Consider the following 15398-nt stretch of genomic DNA (forward strand, 5'->3'; position numbering starts at 1 on the left):
TTGGACCACTCCAACAAGGAAAAGTCGGAAATTTCATTTATGATTTAGGTTGACTCTTTTAAAGATTTACCAGAAAATAAATAAAAAGTGAAAGATCACCTAAAATCTGTAGCTAATTAAAACTTAATTTTAATCCCCCAATCATTTGAAGCCACATCTTTTTTAAAAATACAGTTAAATTCTATTAAATTCTACGTTGTATATTGCTGATTGCAGTGGGTCTTACATATAAGTCCAACTCAACCTATATATGTAAATATATTAACTATTGGTATGAATATTAAAACCCAATACACACACACACACGTGTGCGTGCGTGTGTGTGTATAAAGTGTGTATACAAACTTTTCATGAAAGAAAGATGTCTCAATAATTATGTTGTGAAAAAGTTGTTTTAAAAAATCTTTAAATACAACATATGTCACATTAGATTGTCAAAAGAATTATATATGTTATGGTCATTACATCCTATTATATATTACGTATAGAGATATCGAAATAATAATTGTCGCTGCTATGATTAAGGCAGCTAGTAATGCTTAATTATAATAATAGTATGCGATTATAGTCCTGTCAGTGATGTTTTTGTTGTCATTATTCTGCTTAATTTCTTTTAATGTTGTTTACTTTTGTGGCTTTTACGTGGGAGTAGGTCTCTTGTGAAACGGTCTCACGAATTTTTATCTGTGAGACGTGTCAACCTTATTGATATTCACAATAAAAAATAATAATTTTAGCATAAAAAGTAATATTTTTTATGAATGACCCGAATAAGAGATCTGTCTCACAAAATACGACCCGTGAAACCGTCTCACATAAATTTTTGCTTTTACGTTAATGCGTCTAATCGCAATTAAGAGCCTATCCTGTAATAGGAAATTAAAGAATAATTTCCATTAAATTGACATTTTATACTTCTCTTTGAGTTATTTATTGATATATAATTATCTTCTATTCTAAAGCTTGAATTAATAGTTAGATCCATACATGACATGTGTATTCACATCATATATTATTTTTTGTAACGTGATTTCGTTATTTACTAACGCAATAGTTTGTAAATCATATTAGTCAGATAAATCGTATAAAACAAATCTTTTATTATAGTTTCATCCAAAAAATATTGGCATAAGAAATCAAATCCAGACATTTAATTACTTTATGTACGTGTGTGTATAGCAGATGTTTAATTCTTTTAAATTTATTAAATATATATTTTATTTTTTCATTCTAGATAAAAAAAAAAAATTCCACATTTTTATTATTTTTTTAATTTTCGCACAAAGACGTTTATTTTTAAAATATTTTTTTTAGAAATATACGCAATCTTGCCTAGCTTTATGTAATCAGTCAAATTTTCATCACAGAGAACTTTGAATTCAAATATTTAAAATTTGTCGTATCTCGAATAATAGCACATGCGCAAGAAACAATCATAAAATTAATTAATGTTACCGAATACAAAACGACTGGTCGATTATCGAATTTAATGATTATGATACATAAATATAATTTTTTTAAAATGCTAATTAAGTTTTCCTTGCCTTCAAAAGTCTCCTCGAAATTAATTTAACGTCAAAACGAACGAATTTAGAGAAAGATTTGTTAAAAAGCCTTAATCAGCATATAATGAATGCTTCACTGCCCACCACTTTCAATTATTGTTGTCATTTCTCTCCACTTAACTTTTCCTATGGTACTCTTTTTTTTCCTCAAATGAACATTTTCGTAGGAATTTATTAATGTTTATAAAATTCAAACAATTACTCCAATTCGTTGGCTTCTATGAAAATTTTTCTTTTATGAGAAAATAAATTAAATTTTGCCAGCCGAAAATATTATCTATGATAGGTTTTACAAAAGAATTAATATATAGTTGATAATAATAATACATGTTGAAAAAATACTTTTAAAAAAAGATAGTCTTAAATTCGTCAGCATAATTTTTTTAGATAAAAACTTGCGTGAGACGATCTCACGGGTCGTATTTGTGAGACAGATCTTTTATTTGGATAATCTATGAAAAAATATTACTTTTTATGCTAAGAGCATTACTTTTTATTATGAATATCGGTAAGGTTGGCCCGTCTCACAGATAAAGATTCGTGAGACCGTCTAACAAGAGACCTACTCATTTTTATTTAAATGTGATAATCGAGTTTTGAACTTAAAATCTTATCTTAAACTTGAGACTTTGATGTACATCGGTTCATTTCAATCGAGCTCCGTATCCGGTCATGTCAATTTGTCACGAACAATTTTATATAAACGGTAAACCAAATTTTATTTTCCATGTGATTCGTACATAGCACCGATATTTGGGGTAAAAAACAAAATTCATATAAAATTCTTTTTAAATATATTTCATTTACTTCGGTGGGGAAAAATATATATTTGAAAGGTGAAGGTTGAATCTTGATTACCGCAGATGATCTATTTACCCATCAACTAATGGGCCAGGGATTGGTGGAAGTTTCAACGAATGGCTTGAATTATGTCAGCCCATTCCCTAAACTATATCGAATTTCAGAGTAAGTAGTTTGAAATGTCAAATATATTGGTAAAAGATATACTTTCATTAAATTAATTTATAAAATTAATATATAGTTCATACACACCAATTCAATTTGGTGTGTCCTGAAATGGTCTAAATCACATCTCTTTAAGATGATTACATCCCTTTTGAGTCTAACAGACCGTGTTTTTCACATGATTTCTCGTTACTCATGTATAAATCGGAAAGAACACCAACGACGAAAACACTCTGCTGAATCGACACAAAATCATTCGTCTTGATCCAATGGTCTAGATTTCATCTATTTGATCCAGATCAATCAAACTCATCCAATCATCAGATAATCTTGATTTACACCAACACTTGAATCATCATTTCATGGAAACCGTACGATCCAACAGTTCTCAATCTTTGTTACAACACTTGTCTTAGTGGCATCCTGTTGCTAGTTACATCAATCAATCATTTCTAGGGGGAAGTGCTAACTTATCACACAAAGTTATATAGAAAGTCATATACTTCTAATTTTATGTTTTACCACAAGACGAATCACATTCAAATAATTTTTTGAATGTCAATACATGTATGTAATGATTTAGAAAGTTCAATCAAAAGATTAATGAATCATAAGATATAGCTCGTGTCTTTGAACCTTCCGTAGTCGAGTATCATCGGATTTACTAACCACTTAATGAAAGTGATATGTTGAACTATTCAATTATTTGTGAAAAACAAGTCAATGATATCCACATAATAACCATTTCTCATGTTTATAATTCTTACACTTGTATCCATTTTGTCCATGTACATGATCTTGGATTAATAAGTTTTTCATTGAATCGACCCATCTTCAAACTTATATATGCGACCACATATAACGAGTATACTATCATAATCGATTTTTTAAGTATAAAAGTCATTAAAAGTTTAAAATTAACTTCATTACATGTGGTAGACATCACGTTTTGATCATAGGAATGAGAAGACAACTTTGTTGTAAAGTTTATCTCAAGTGTTCTTGCAACACCTCTCATAACTTAGCAGTCTCATTGAATCAATATCTTAGGATCTACTGGTCAGTAAGGTCGGGTTACCGCCATGATCTTTTTGGTTGGAGATTTTTGATCTCATCCATCTCGATGTGCAATATATTGATCTTCAGTCAAACCTTTGCGAGTAGATCCATAAAATTATCTTTTAATTTCACATAATCGACTAAGATAATTATTTGGATTTAAGTGTTATTTCTTAAATAATTCATAGGTTGATGTCGTAGCAGATGTTGCAACAAGCTCTAGAACATGACACAAATAAATTGTAAACGAATTTGTCCCACACACGGTGTTTATGGAACACGACAATATTCTCCCAAGATACACTGACTTGCGTTTTATGATAGTAGCACTCCAAATTGGCGAACTTCAATATGCTTTTTGAAACTTCAGATATGATAAACTAAAATTATATGCAACAATATGTCAATATGTAATAGACGAAATATATGTATTATGAAGTCTCTGGATGTCTAACCTTATTTTGTTATGATATATAAGGTCTATATAAAATGTTTCAAGGGTTGGAGGGACATTTTCGCTAATAGTTGTGTTCCTATGCTTGAGATTAAATATAATATGTCATATCTTGATATAAAAATTTAGATCGCACCCATTTGATAAGCCACAACCATTGGATCACATCCCTTGATCAGATTCAATCTATAGTACGACCTATTTCGAGATGAATTATCCAGATCGCATCTCTTCAAGATAATTACATCTCCTCGATCTAGATAAATCTAGCACATCCGATCATCATCCTACGGTCCCGATTCACCAACTCTTGATTCATCACAACACTTCCTCGTTACCATAGGATCCAACAGTTCTCAACCGCTGCCACATCACTCGTCTTAGTGGCACCTAGTTGCTAGCCACATAATCCAATGTGCCTTTTTGCGTAATGCGTGGGCACGAGCTCAGTCAGTGTGCTTGCACCTCTCTTATCGTCGATTGACTTGGCTTGGTATGATTTGACTTGAACTAACAAGAACTCTACACATAAAATGACATGGAAGATGTTTTTGAGCAAATTAATATTCCAAAAATATTATTCGAAATATAGATTTCAATTTTAAGCCAAATTTTAAATTTAAATTTATGAATCACATTCGACTAGTTTTTCGAATCTTAATGGGCTTGTTAAGATCATCCAAATTCCAAACTACTATATATAGTTTCCATCGATCGCGGCGTTAATCTCTTTTACAGTTTCTCATTTGACATGTACTCCAAGTTTTTCAACTACGCCAGATTCTTGGATACTCACTATCAGTCTCGTATTTGGATTTTAAATCTGGGACAATAGAAAAAAGAGAAAAAAAGGCCATCTTTGCATGTTGCATGTAAATTTAAAATTTTGACACGACTACGCTGTTTTATTCAACTTTATAATCGTTTAAAATTCATTTAATCATGCGTAGTCCCTACTTTCCTGGGTCGTGATCAGATTTTTGTGGGATTTTTTTTATTGATGAATGATTTTTGCACTCACTTCTTTGCAGGGTCCAGACTATAGACACGCATACACACAACACACACACACACACATATATATTTTCACTGAGAATTCAGGTTTAGAGGTAGAAATTTGACGGAATAATGGCTGGAAGAAATGTGGAGAAGATGGCATCAATAGATGCCCAGCTGAGGCTTTTGGTTCCTGGAAAAGTGTCCGAGGATGATAAGCTCGTTGAGTATGATGCATTGCTTTTGGATCGGTTTCTTGACATTCTTCAGGATTTGCATGGAGTGGATCTCAGAGAAACGGTGTGAAATGAATTTAATTTTACGCTATTTTTGCTTGTTACGATATTAAAAGTTGATCTTTGGTTTTAGAACCAAATCATTGATTTTCTAGTGATCATGGATTCTCATTGTTGTGCTAACCCCGAGAATATTCAAGTAAAATATTTTTACAGACAATGATTATATTCGATCATTAAGAGTTTTTTAAATTTCTTGCGTACCTGAATTTTGGTGTGTACCTAAGTTGAGATTAATGGGCAAGAATTAAGTTCAATCTTTTGGAAGAGCTTTTTAGTAAAGAATGAGCACTTGCTTTGTTTCTGATCAATAAGATAGAATTTCAAGAAAAGTTGAATTTTGAATTTTTGGGTTTTGCTTTTAGTTCTAAGAATGAATCTTTATGGTGGACCGGACTATGTCAAAAGTTTAGTTCATGTGTATGCTATGATTCTTGAAAAAATGCATGAACGGGGTACTGGTGTCTCTAATTTCTGTCATTTGTTGTAGGTTCAAGCATGTTATGAACTTTCTGCTGAGTATGAAGCCAAGCGTGATCCTAAAAAGTTGGAAGAGCTTGGGAATGTGTTGACAAGTTTGGATCCCGGGGACTCGATTGTTACTTCGAAGGCTTTCTCTCACATGCTTAACTTGGCCAACTTGGCTGAGGAGGTACAGATTGCTTATCGTCGACGGAACAAACTAAAGAAGGGAGATTATACGGATGAGAGCTCTGCAACTACCGAATCGGACATCGAAGAGACTTTCAAGAGACTTGTGGTTGATTTACAAAAATCCCCACAAGAAGTTTTTGATGCATTAAAGAATCAGACTGTGGATCTGGTCTTCACTGCTCATCCTACTCAGTCTATCCGAAGATCATTGCTTCAGAAGCATGGAAGGTCGGTTCTCTAACTATGATTATTATTTTTTGGATCAGGCATTTTCATCGAGAAGAAGACTATTAGTTTAGTGTTTTATCATATACATTGCCTCGTAAAGTGCCTTTTACTTGACAAGTTCTTCGATGCTCCCCCGCTAATGGATTGCCGCTTTTCAGGATTCGGAATTGCTTAGCCCAGTTGTATGACAAAGACATTACACCTGATGATAAACAGGAGCTTGACGAGGCATTACAGAGGGAGGTGAATGTTAATGCTCATCATCATATATGCTGACAATGATTATGTGTTTGCGGGCTTGAATACTGATGCATTTACATGAGATAAGAGATCACCTTGATGGAACTACTCTTTTATTTCACATTTTTGGATTCGAATATGGATGATTCTACGCTAGCTTTTCGAGGTGATTGATATTCATGAATCAGCCAAATTAGTACATGAGAGATTTGGTGGAAATTTCCTATTACTCATTTGTCAACATTGGAAGATTTATCATAATGCCATCAATAGAAACAACAATTCAAAAGAACTTCTTAGAAAATACAAGGGAATGGCTTGGTATAATATAGTAGTTCGTTATCCTATCAAGTTTGAGAGTCATTTTTCATTTTCCCATTTGTAGTTCTCTCTTGTGTTTTGAACTAAATTTAACATTAATATCATTTTGTTTTTTTGTTGCTCTCTTTAAAAAATATTTATCTCTTGCATGTGTTCAGATTCAAGCTGCTTTCAGAACTGATGAAATCCGAAGGACTCCCCCTGCACCCCAAGATGAAATGAGGGCAGGGATGAGTTACTTCCATGAAACAATCTGGAAAGGTGTACCAAAGTTTCTGCGTCGTGTTGATACCGCACTTAAGAATATAGGAATCAAAGAGCGTGTTCCGTACGATGCCCCTCTAATTCAATTTTCTTCTTGGATGGGTGGAGACCGTGATGGTATTTCACATTTTTTTTCTTTTTCTTTTTCTTTTTTTCAATGCAAGTGCTTACAACAGATTGCCATTTTTCTTGAGAAACATTTATACATGTCCTCTTTAAATTAACGCCTCTATCTTTGTTTAAATAAATGGCAGGCAACCCGAGGGTAACTCCTGAGGTCACTAGGCATGTCTGCTTATTGGCCAGAATGATGGCAGCAAACTTGTACTTTTCTCAAATTGAGGATCTGATGTTTGAAGTAATCACATAACAATTATCTGTATATATTTTGGATTTCTTCTTATCTGAGTGTTAAGCCTTGTCACATGTTTGTGAATTGTGATTTTTTCCCAACTCCGTTATGTTTTCAAGTTGTCCATGTGGCGTTGCAATGATGAGCTTCGTGTTCGAGCAGATGAACTCCACAGATATTCGAGGAGACATGCGAAATATTTTATAGGTAACCTACAACAATGACGTAGTTTCAAATATGTCGTCTCTTTATCTTCTATCAATTTGATTACTTTGCATGAATATATTTCAACAGAGACTAATACCATAAGAGCATTATAATATCTATAATCGAAATATGAACAACTTGCATTCTATTACATAATCTAGGGTGTTTACATATGCAACCATCAACCAATATTTCCAAATGTGAAGAGAATCCATTTTCCTTGTTATGCAGAGTTTTGGAAGATAATCTCGCTGAACGAACCTTATCGCGTCATTCTTGGTGATGTGAGGGATAGGCTCTATCAGACACGTGAACGCTCCCGGAATTTATTAGCTCAGGGAACATCTGACATCCCAGAGGATTCTACTTACACCAATGTTGCGCAGGTTTTCTTTCGTTTTGTAGTTCGTCATTTGAAGTTCATGTCCCACTCTAAATTCTATAAAATTATAATTTTCCTCCTGTTACAAAGTAAAGAATACTCTCCATGTGCTTTGCTCTCAAGTAGTTCTTGGTTTTGTACGTTTACTTAGTGCTCCCCAATTGCTGATGTTACAATTGAAATATTAGATATTCTATACGGGATTATTTAGATATTGAACTGAATAAAGTTTAAATTTTATACAGTTCTTAGAGCCTCTTGAGCTCTGTTACAGATCGCTTTGTGCTTGCGGGGACCGTCCAATAGCTGATGGGAGACTGCTAGATTTTCTAAGGCAGGTTTCAACCTTTGGTCTCTGCCTTGTGAGGCTCGACATAAGGCAAGAGTCGGACAGGCACACCGATGTTTTAGATGCCATTACCAAGCACTTGGATATAGGTTCATATAAAGAGTGGTCGGAAGAACGTCGACAAGAATGGCTTCTGTCTGAACTCAGCGGCAAGCGGCCCCTATTTGGACCAGATCTTCAAAAGACCGAAGAGATGTCCGATGTTTTGGACACGTTCCATATCTTGGCGGAACTCCCATCAGACTGCTTTGGTGCATATATCATTTCAATGGCTACTGCCCCATCGGATGTGTTGGCTGTCGAGCTCCTGCAACGTGAATGCCATGTGAAGCAGCCACTAAGAGTTGTTCCACTTTTCGAGAGATTATCTGATCTAGAGGCTGCTCCTGCTGCTGTAGCACGTCTTTTCTCAGTTGATTGGTACAAAAACCGGATCAATGGTAAGCAGGAAGTCATGATTGGGTATTCAGACTCTGGCAAAGATGCTGGTCGGCTATCTGCTGCATGGCAATTGTACAAAGCCCAAGAGGAACTTATAAAAGTTGCCAAAATACATGGTGTGAAACTGACGATGTTCCATGGTCGAGGAGGAACCGTTGGAAGAGGAGGAGGTCCCACTCACCTTGCTATATTGTCTCAACCACCAGACACGGTACATGGATCTCTTCGTGTCACGATTCAGGGAGAAGTCATTGAGCAATCATTTGGGGAGGAGCACTTGTGCTTCAGAACACTCCAACGCTTTACTGCCGCCACACTCGAACACGGAATGCATCCCCCAGTCTCACCCAAACCAGAGTGGCGGGCGCTTTTGGGAGAAATAGCTGTTGTTGCCACGGAAGAGTACCGGTCAATTGTCTTCAAAGAACCGCGTTTTGTCGAATATTTTCGCTTTGTGAGTTGCCACATTTTAATTACCTTTGTTACTTCCTAAATATTTGTATTGTGAATAACTTTTTAAATATTTATGTAAACAACAATAGGCAACACCAGAACTAGAGTATGGTAGAATGAACATAGGCAGTCGTCCATCAAAACGGAAACCTAGTGGAGGCATTGAATCTCTAAGAGCTATTCCATGGATCTTTGCATGGACGCAGACCAGATTTCATCTCCCAGTTTGGCTAGGATTTGGGGCGGCATTCAAATACGCCATACATAAGGACATCAAAAACCTGAAAATGCTGCAAGAAATGTACAACAAATGGCCTTTCTTTAGAGTCACGATCGATTTGGTCGAGATGGTTTTTGCCAAGGGTGACCCTGGTATTGCTGCATTGTACGATCAACTCCTGGTTTCAAAGGACTTGTGGTCGTTTGGCCAGCGTTTGAGGTCCAACTATGAGGAGACCAAGTCCCTTCTGCTCCAGGTAATTTTTTTAAGTCTTTCTGTTGGGGTGTGGAGAAAACTTGATGATGAAGAATTATGAAAGCTGTGTAAATGCGAGTTGAATAAGCTTGGACTGTTTTTGGATGGAATGATTTTTGAATTTGGAAAAATAACATGATAGATTAATGGTTTTTGAGTTCGAAAAACAAATTCGAAATTTTTTAGACAGATCTAGAGATTCTAGACCATGAGCTCACACTTCACAGTTACTTAATTTTGAATCATTCAATCCAACCATATCCTTATTTATCGTTCACAGATTGTTGGACACAAGGATCTTTTGGAAGCCGACCCATACTTGAAGCAACGCCTCCGTTTACGTGATTCCTATATTACTACATTGAATGTCAGCCAAGCTTATACTCTGAAACGGATTCGAGACCCAAACTATCATGTAAAGCTGAGGCCTCACATTTCCAAAGAGTACATGGAATCCAAACCGGCCAACGAACTCGTGAAATTGAATCCAACTAGTGAGTATGCTCCTGGATTGGAGGATACCCTCATTTTAACGATGAAGGGTATTGCTGCTGGACTGCAAAACACTGGCTAACCAACGACACATCGCGTTTTGTCATTGCTAAAAAAAAATTTATTCGATTTATATATGTTCGAGATTTCTCCATTCATCATATAGACTTTTGACATCTTAATGCAGAAGATTCTATCTGTACTTTTCTTAACATCAATATTACGAATAATGTTGAATTTTATCTCTTTATTTATTTTCAGTTTCATGGTTTGGTTGTTTCGGTGCTGCATGAGAACAACAATTTCGAAAAATTGGCTTGTAATTCTCTCCATAAGATTGGCATACATCTCCAGAATTAAGTATCTCCTACCATCTATGTTCCTATAAACAAATCCACACTCCCGAGAAAAAAAAAACTATGTACTCACGAATCAATGGCAACTTAACATCGTATAAAAACCGTACCGTTAAGGTACGACAGATTGTATACTTGATACTATTTCACTATTTGCATGGTTCGAGGAAGCTTTGTCCAGAAAAATTGTAACAGTTTCTTGAATTTGGCTGGAGGCAGTCAAGAGACGTACTCATCTTCATCAGATGGTATGGTTGAGCTTTTCGAGCATATATCTTTACGGTGAAGTTCTACCATCTTCTTCTCGGGATCACAGAGTCCTATAAATCACAACACATTGAAATCATAAAAACCAATTATATGTACTAGATGACTAATTTATGAAAAATGGGTAACATTGTTGATAAAGGTAAACTGAAATATTAAAGTATTGAAAATAAAAAATTGATGATATATGTGGATGCTGAGTCGCGGGATGTAGAATATGACTATTATAAGCTACTTGGGTAGAAAACTGAATTTTAGTGGCATAAATAAACGAATCTTTTTATACCATGTCTCACAAATATTTAGTTGGATTATCTAAAAAAAGAAAGATTCCTGCTCAAAATACCAGAAAGACATACCCGAACACTTGGGAATATCCCACACAGCAATAGAAGAGGGTGTACACTCCGCTTGGCATAGCTTCTTATTATCCTCGTGATAGACATTCATGGCAAGCATCCATGAACCGATGGTAACATCCTCATTGCTAAACATCCGGAAACTAACAGCATACAGAACTAAATAAATTAGCAGAAGTTCAGAGTAATAAAGTAACAGGGACAAGCACCAAATTTACACATTTTAATTTCATCTGTAGATTTGCGTATATAAAGAGAACAAATACGCAACAGTTGCGTCCTGAAGGAATTTAAAGAACTGTATCAACGGTGGTTGGAAAACATCACCAAAAGTAATTGTTTCAAGCTAATTGTTCTTTTCAAACATGAAATAGAATCCTAAAAAAGAAACAATCTTTTGGTTGAGCTACAACAAAAATACGCCAGAAGAACAATGAAATTGCACTATCACAGCCAACTTAAATAGATATCTGAAGAAGGTGGGGATTCATAAAAAGGAAATGGAAAGAACTAGCCTGTTATTTCTCAAGGCAACCAAGCTTGAGACCACATCTGCAGAAAGGGCGTAAATTGGGCCATAAGCATGAAGAAAATACTCAGTCCCTAGCAAATGTGACAGAGGTTCATACCTGTTCAAAACAAAGAGATCAATTCACCTCACAATAATGAGAAAGTTACAATCATTTCGATGGCAATACATAAATTAGGTAGGTAGTTTTTTGGTATATATATATAAATTAACAAGAAGTTCAATTTAACTGGTTGAATGGTGAGTGACAGCAAATTGCATATAGTTGTACATGTAATAATAATGTTATGGAACAAACCATTTTAATTTTGGATCGGTAAACACTGGACCTTTCTTCATGCATCCAAGGTAAGTTTGCGAATAGGGACGCTCTTTAGCCAAGAGCAAAGAAAGCCGATCTGCTCATGAATAAAAGTACAGCTAAAGTTTTTTTAAACAATGTCAAATGGTCTTACAAACAAACAAATACATGAATTTACACAAAACTAGTTTCAACTTCTTAAATCTGTCCACCTGGTCGTAAATATATGTCATCATCAGCTTTGACATAGAACTCAGAATCATAAAGAGTATAGGCAGCTTTGAAGAAAGCTAAACTGTAAACATCGACAAAAGTTAGAGTAAACGGTAAACCATAGAGAAAAGCTGGACTAGTGGTCATATACAATGAGCCAGAACTAACGTTTTGTATGGGAGCTTACTGTACTCCTCTTCAGTATCTAGAAGCAGGAAATCGTCATATTCTGCTATTTCCTTCTGAAGTGCTGCCATCTTTGATTTATCACCGCTTCTACCGATTATGAATCTAAATGCCAAACCAGTACTTTCTTCCAACCTGCCACAGAATATAGTGTATGAAAATTTCAATTCACCCATGCATAAAATAAAGAACAACGGAGAAAAGGAAAAAAAGTAAATGATACACGCCAATTCCAATTTAAAATTGAGGATTCCCGTGGAACAGTAGGAAAATACAGAATTGGACAAACATCTTTTCCAAATAACAATGCACATCAGCCAGAAATTTAAATCTTATGCTACACTTGTTGATGCATTTTATATACTATACTGACTTTCAACGACATATCTTGAACTTTATTTAGATGTTCACGACATATTTACTACAAGAACCGCATCAATCATCCATTCAGTGTAAAATAAATGGACTGATCGAAAAGAACATGGCCTCCCTATCTCTCTGTTCTTATAGGCCATAGAAAAAAACAGACATAGATTAATAGATGCGTCAAGCAATATTGTAATCCTTCCTCTGGCGAAAGCTTTGAAGAAACACAGCAATCAATCAAAAACATGCCACAATAACAAGAGAGAGCAGAAAAAGGAAAAATCTTTCACATTTTCAATCATATATAGAATAATATAGATAACATAATCAATTAAATTACATGCAGGCGATGTACAGACAGAAAATAACTAAATAAACAAATGAATGAAAAATACCGCTTGAGCGACTGATGATCAGACGGGAACCAAGTCTGACGCAAGGCTCGGCGCCGGCCCGCAGTTCCAAATCCAGTTTGAATACCCACAAATCCCATCACTTTGTGACGCTTTTGTCCTTCTTCCGGAACGCCACCATTATCTCTACTACCACGGGAATGCTTATCCCATTTCACGTACACTGACAAAGGCTTACCAAATTCACATTCATATCCCAGACCACGCCGCCAGATCGCGACAAACCCGAAAATAAAACCCGAAATCCCGATTAGCAAACAAAGGATCAGAGCCGTCGATCTGCGGCTGTAAGAAGACGGGCGTGCATAGAAGAATTTTTGTGACGATGGCATATCTCACGAACAAGTCTTGAGAATTGAATCAACAAACATAAACCCAAAAAACCCAAAAGTATTTAACAAGAAAAAAAAAAGAATAGTTTCGAAGTTTGAATTTTGGATCGATATTTTGCTTCTTCTTCCCCTTATCTATCAAGGAACAAATGTGGGTGTGCGAAAACAAGAGTAAGAACTTGGATTCACAGCAGTTGTAGAGTCGCAAATCAGCAGCCGTTGATCGAAGAAACACTTCACAAAGATTTATCGGAGCGTATATTCAGAGAAGGAGACAAGATTGCCGCATGGAATCACACGAAATCCTCAATAAATAAATATGTTTTGGTTTACCTGTAAGAAGTCCCGGAAGTCGAAAACTCAAACAGCCAATGTCGAGGGAGACATCTTCGTTGATAAAACAAAACTACTTAAATTTGTCAATATGATAAATTTTAATTATCATTTATTTTCAATTTAATATTATCTATAATCTATTTAAATTTAATCTCTCGTGATTATATAACTAATGATTTATTTAGAATTTATAATTTAAAAAATTACGATAAGTATATATACATAAAAATGCGTATCTAAATTAGCTAATCTACATATATCCAGATATTATTGACCCAACCAATACTTAAAATTGTTGAGCCCAAAGAAATAATAACAAAGACCAATAGAAATCAAAACTTGGCCCATTTGGAGAAAATAAATATGAGAGGTTAGTCGGAACTAGGTTAACCAATTCATGGACTCTTGCCTCGCTCAGCCATGGCCAGCCATCAAACATGGTGAGACCGGCCGGTCAGCCAATCCAGAGGATTGAAATAACCTCAACCCTGCGAGTTTCAGGTTAGGAGGGTCAAATAGCCAAAAAAAAAAAAAAAAAAATTGTAAGTAGTACTAAGATTTGATATTTCAAACAAAAATATTATCAATTTTACACAATAACAAATTATGAATGCAACTATCAAATAGATAATATAGAATTTTAATATCAATGATTATATTTTGAATTAAAAAATCAAATAGCAAAATAATATGAATAACATAAATATAATTTAATTATAAAAAAATAATAATGTAAGACTTTAAAAACACATCAAATAATGGTTTTAAAATTTCAAAAGACATGTATCAAAAATAAGCGTCTTGATGCAATAATTCACAAAAAAAATTAATGAAAAATTAAAAAATTTATTTTTTTAAAAAAACTGACAGATCATCTAGCCCCGCAGCCTGTTTCTGTTGACATGTTTAGGCCCGTCTCAAAACGGCCACTAAAAGTCTAAAACCTTACCCAATTAACCAATTTTTCATGCGGGACGGGTTGATGTGCCTAATCCGTTCGGGCCTAAACGACCACTAAAATCATAATTTTTCACGATAAGACGGGGTTGACTCCATGTATCTAACATATTTTGACGGCTCTACAATCCACACGCAACATCATGGGAAAATATTGAAAGAGCGGTTGGGAAGAGTGGAACAAAAAGCAAAGGAAAGAATCATGAGAAACAAAAATAAAAATAAAAAAAATCACAAACTCAAGCAAAGACTTTGCAAATTCACTCTCTATTTCCAATATCTTGTTCATACTTTAGCTTATCAATAGCCACTTTCCAGATTTCTAGCTCGTGAAAATAGTTTATTTCAATTTGTAGTGATGTAACTAAGTGTTAATGACAAATTTTCTTTTCGTTTTGCAACAAAATTGTTCGTTTTATTTGAATCAGACCAAATAAAATAAAACTGGTGTCCGAATGGATATCCATTTACACTTGTTTTTGGAGTTAAGAGCGAGATGTGCGCTTGGTTTCATGTCGTTTGAATGTTTTTTTTCCCCTTAATTTCAAATTCATTTTATAATCTAGTTATCTGAAAAACGGAGAGATCC

At 34.8% G+C, this 15398-nt stretch overlaps 2 protein-coding genes across 3 annotated transcripts; one reads left to right on the forward strand and one right to left on the reverse strand.

Moving 5' to 3' along the window:
- The first annotated feature begins 4958 nt into the window (after positions 1-4958).
- LOC142523300 (phosphoenolpyruvate carboxylase-like) lies at positions 4959-10425 on the forward strand. Of its 2 annotated transcripts, XM_075627046.1 has the most exons (10): positions 4969-5340; positions 5827-6218; positions 6377-6461; positions 6938-7160; positions 7298-7401; positions 7515-7602; positions 7834-7988; positions 8230-9228; positions 9317-9703; positions 9983-10425. In XM_075627046.1, the coding sequence occupies exons 1-10, from the start codon at positions 5173-5175 to the stop codon at positions 10274-10276; spliced, it is 2895 nt and encodes a 964-aa protein (XP_075483161.1). In that variant the 5' UTR covers positions 4969-5172; the 3' UTR covers positions 10277-10425. The 2 variants fall into 2 exon arrangements, 1 of the variants encoding a protein (XP_075483161.1); XR_012814617.1 differs by lacking the exons at positions 8230-9228; positions 9317-9703; positions 9983-10425 and having other exon boundaries at positions 4959-5340; positions 7298-7422; positions 7834-7893.
- A 71-nt stretch (positions 10426-10496) lies between these two features.
- LOC142522952 (putative beta-1,3-galactosyltransferase 14) lies at positions 10497-13993 on the reverse strand. The gene is made up of 8 exons (XM_075626560.1): positions 13850-13993; positions 13167-13750; positions 12388-12540; positions 12219-12301; positions 12004-12103; positions 11692-11805; positions 11177-11319; positions 10497-10870 (listed from the first exon to the last, which is right to left on the reverse strand). Exons 2-8 carry the CDS (start codon positions 13514-13516, stop codon positions 10770-10772), a joined length of 1044 nt encoding a protein of 347 aa, XP_075482675.1. The 5' UTR covers positions 13517-13750; positions 13850-13993; the 3' UTR covers positions 10497-10769.
- Between the last annotated feature and the right edge of the window lie 1405 nt (positions 13994-15398).

Source organism: Primulina tabacum, chromosome 13 (genome assembly GCF_025594145.1).
Source record: "Primulina tabacum isolate GXHZ01 chromosome 13, ASM2559414v2, whole genome shotgun sequence".
In the NCBI taxonomy this organism is placed as follows: domain Eukaryota; kingdom Viridiplantae; phylum Streptophyta; class Magnoliopsida; order Lamiales; family Gesneriaceae; genus Primulina; species Primulina tabacum.

Coding starts and splice junctions, on each gene's coding strand:
- LOC142523300 (XM_075627046.1), top strand. CDS start 5,173: ATGGCTGGAAGAAATGTGGAGAAGATGGCATCAATAGATGCCCAGCTG. Junction 9,229..9,316: donor TTGTCGAATATTTTCGCTTT/GTGAGTTGCCAC, acceptor AAACAACAATAG/GCAACACCAGAACTAGAGTA. Junction 9,704..9,982: donor CCAAGTCCCTTCTGCTCCAG/GTAATTTTTTTA, acceptor TATCGTTCACAG/ATTGTTGGACACAAGGATCT.
- LOC142522952 (XM_075626560.1), bottom strand. CDS start 13,516: ATGCCATCGTCACAAAAATTCTTCTATGCACGCCCGTCTTCTTACAGC. Junction 12,541..13,166: donor GATCATCAGTCGCTCAAGCG/GTATTTTTCATT, acceptor ATTCTGTGGCAG/GTTGGAAGAAAGTACTGGTT. Junction 12,302..12,387: donor AGTAAGCTCCCATACAAAAC/GTTAGTTCTGGC, acceptor CGATGTTTACAG/TTTAGCTTTCTTCAAAGCTG.